The sequence below is a fragment of the Parathielavia appendiculata genome, assembly GCF_033297405.1.
Source record: "Parathielavia appendiculata strain CBS 731.68 unplaced genomic scaffold N657scaffold_19, whole genome shotgun sequence".
In the NCBI taxonomy this organism is placed as follows: domain Eukaryota; kingdom Fungi; phylum Ascomycota; class Sordariomycetes; order Sordariales; family Chaetomiaceae; genus Parathielavia; species Parathielavia appendiculata.
The window spans coordinates 322,897-324,713 of NW_026944238.1; the positions used below are offsets into that span (position 1 = coordinate 322,897).

General features: G+C 55.5%; 1 protein-coding gene across 1 annotated transcript; it reads left to right on the forward strand.

The window, feature by feature from the left end:
• Window positions 1-731: 731 nt before the first annotated feature.
• Window positions 732-1,232, forward strand: N657DRAFT_683964 (uncharacterized protein; the record flags this gene model as incomplete). Its single annotated transcript, XM_062796624.1, has 2 exons — window positions 732-993; window positions 1,045-1,232. The coding sequence occupies 2 exons, from the start codon at window positions 732-734 to the stop codon at window positions 1,230-1,232; spliced, it is 450 nt and encodes a 149-aa protein (XP_062643941.1).
• Between the last annotated feature and the right edge of the window lie 585 nt (window positions 1,233-1,817).

Consider the following 1,817-nt stretch of genomic DNA (forward strand, 5'->3'; position numbering starts at 1 on the left):
CGTAGAGTCGTCATCAGCTAGTTGCAATATACTGCCTGAGACCGTTACAATCTACTTGTAGATTCCAAATCTACTTAGGTAGATAGATGCAGAACCCTGCTTGCCCCGGTGAACGATGCTCAATCCCTTACCATCAGCTTCTGTTTGCGCGAGTTCTTTGCCCCTGAACTGACGGGAGATCTTACATTTGCGGCGGAAGCTTGGAATGGTGTTCAGAGTCCATCATTGAAGCCTCCAGTTCCCAACTCGCCTCCTGGCGTCAGTGCCGCTCTACTTGTTTGTACTTTCTGCCAGGATCTCTTCCTCACTACCGGCCGTTAAAGTCGAGGATGAAGTCTATCAAGCTCTTCGTTCTCTCGGCGGTGGCCGGGTTGGTGCAAGGCGCTGTCGACCTATATGGCCATAGGGTTGTTGATGGAGATCCAGAGACAACAGAAGATGGTGATCATCAATGGTGGTGGTTCATGCAGTGGTGAAGCTGGATGTGTGATAGGCTCTGGTGGGCAGGGCTGTAACCCCTGCACCAGATGTGGGGCAAACCGGTCTGCCAAGGATGTGGGGCACCACCCACAACAGTTGTACATCCGGTTTCCGAGGACGACCCTTCACCCATCGCCGATCCTCTCAGCTACATCCCAGACCAGCACGACTGCCCCTTTGCCTTGCCATGCCGACTATGCTAATGTACACAAATGGACGCCTTACTACTCTCTCGGTCGTTTGCAGTGCCCATGCTCCTACACTTCTCAGTGCTGCTCCCTCTAGACGACACCAACACCGACGTTCTCATATGGGCTTGCACCCTCGATACTAGTCCAGCTTTTATGGGTGACAGGACCGTCAGCAATGCCGTTTCAACACCGATCGACAATCCGAAGCTCCGAGACGGCCTTCTCGAGCCTAGCAAGAATGCTGCGCCAGCTTGTTTCATCGGCGGCAGAGAAACAAGCGACGAGATGGTGCTTGCTACCAGCGAAGGAAAGGCGTCCAGCAGTGAAGCCTTGGGCCTTTTGAACGGCATTTGAAGGATTTTCACCGCCATAGACAACTGCGACGAAACCTTCCTGTTCGCATACCAAAGACAGACGCTTGCTAGCATGCACATTGGCAGTGGTCTGGGCAAGCAAACGGCTATATCGGCTCTTCAGGCTGTTGCTAGCAGGCTTCAGGACGACGAGTTGACGGCCAACTGCACCATTGCCCCAGATTTGCGGCGATGGGCGAGGGCCTGAAACTGTCATCGGCATCTCAATCGATACCACAGGCGATTTGGTCGGAACCCAGAAGATCGCAGTAGCTTGGAGCCAGGGTGACTGCGTCCTGGGCAGCTATCTGACTTCTCCTCTGAAGCAAGAGACACTCGCCGTCAGTGTGTTTGACATTGCGTCGGCGTTCCTGGCGGATGCTGGCGGGAACATAACCACCAACGCCGCTGGCAACCGCACCAACTACAGCAACGCCACGGCAGTTTCCGTACACTCACGGAGCAAGATCGCAAGCCACCTGTGGCAGAAGGCACAGGCGCTTGCCGGGCGCGCAACCTGCGCCCACATCCGAGTCGAGGCAGGTGACGGCTGTGCTTCCCTTGCGGCTAGATGTGGGATTCGCGGTGCCGACTTTCTGCGATACAACCCCAAGTCAGATCTATGTCCGACTCTCCAGCCCGGAAACTACATCTGCTGCTCTGCGGGCGACCCGTATTCGGAGCCCAAGCCTGAAGCGCCGCAACCGAACGCCGATGGTTCTTGCGCAGTGCACTTTATCAGAAACTTCGACACTTGCGCCTCGCTGGGCAAGACATACGGCCTAACTGAGGC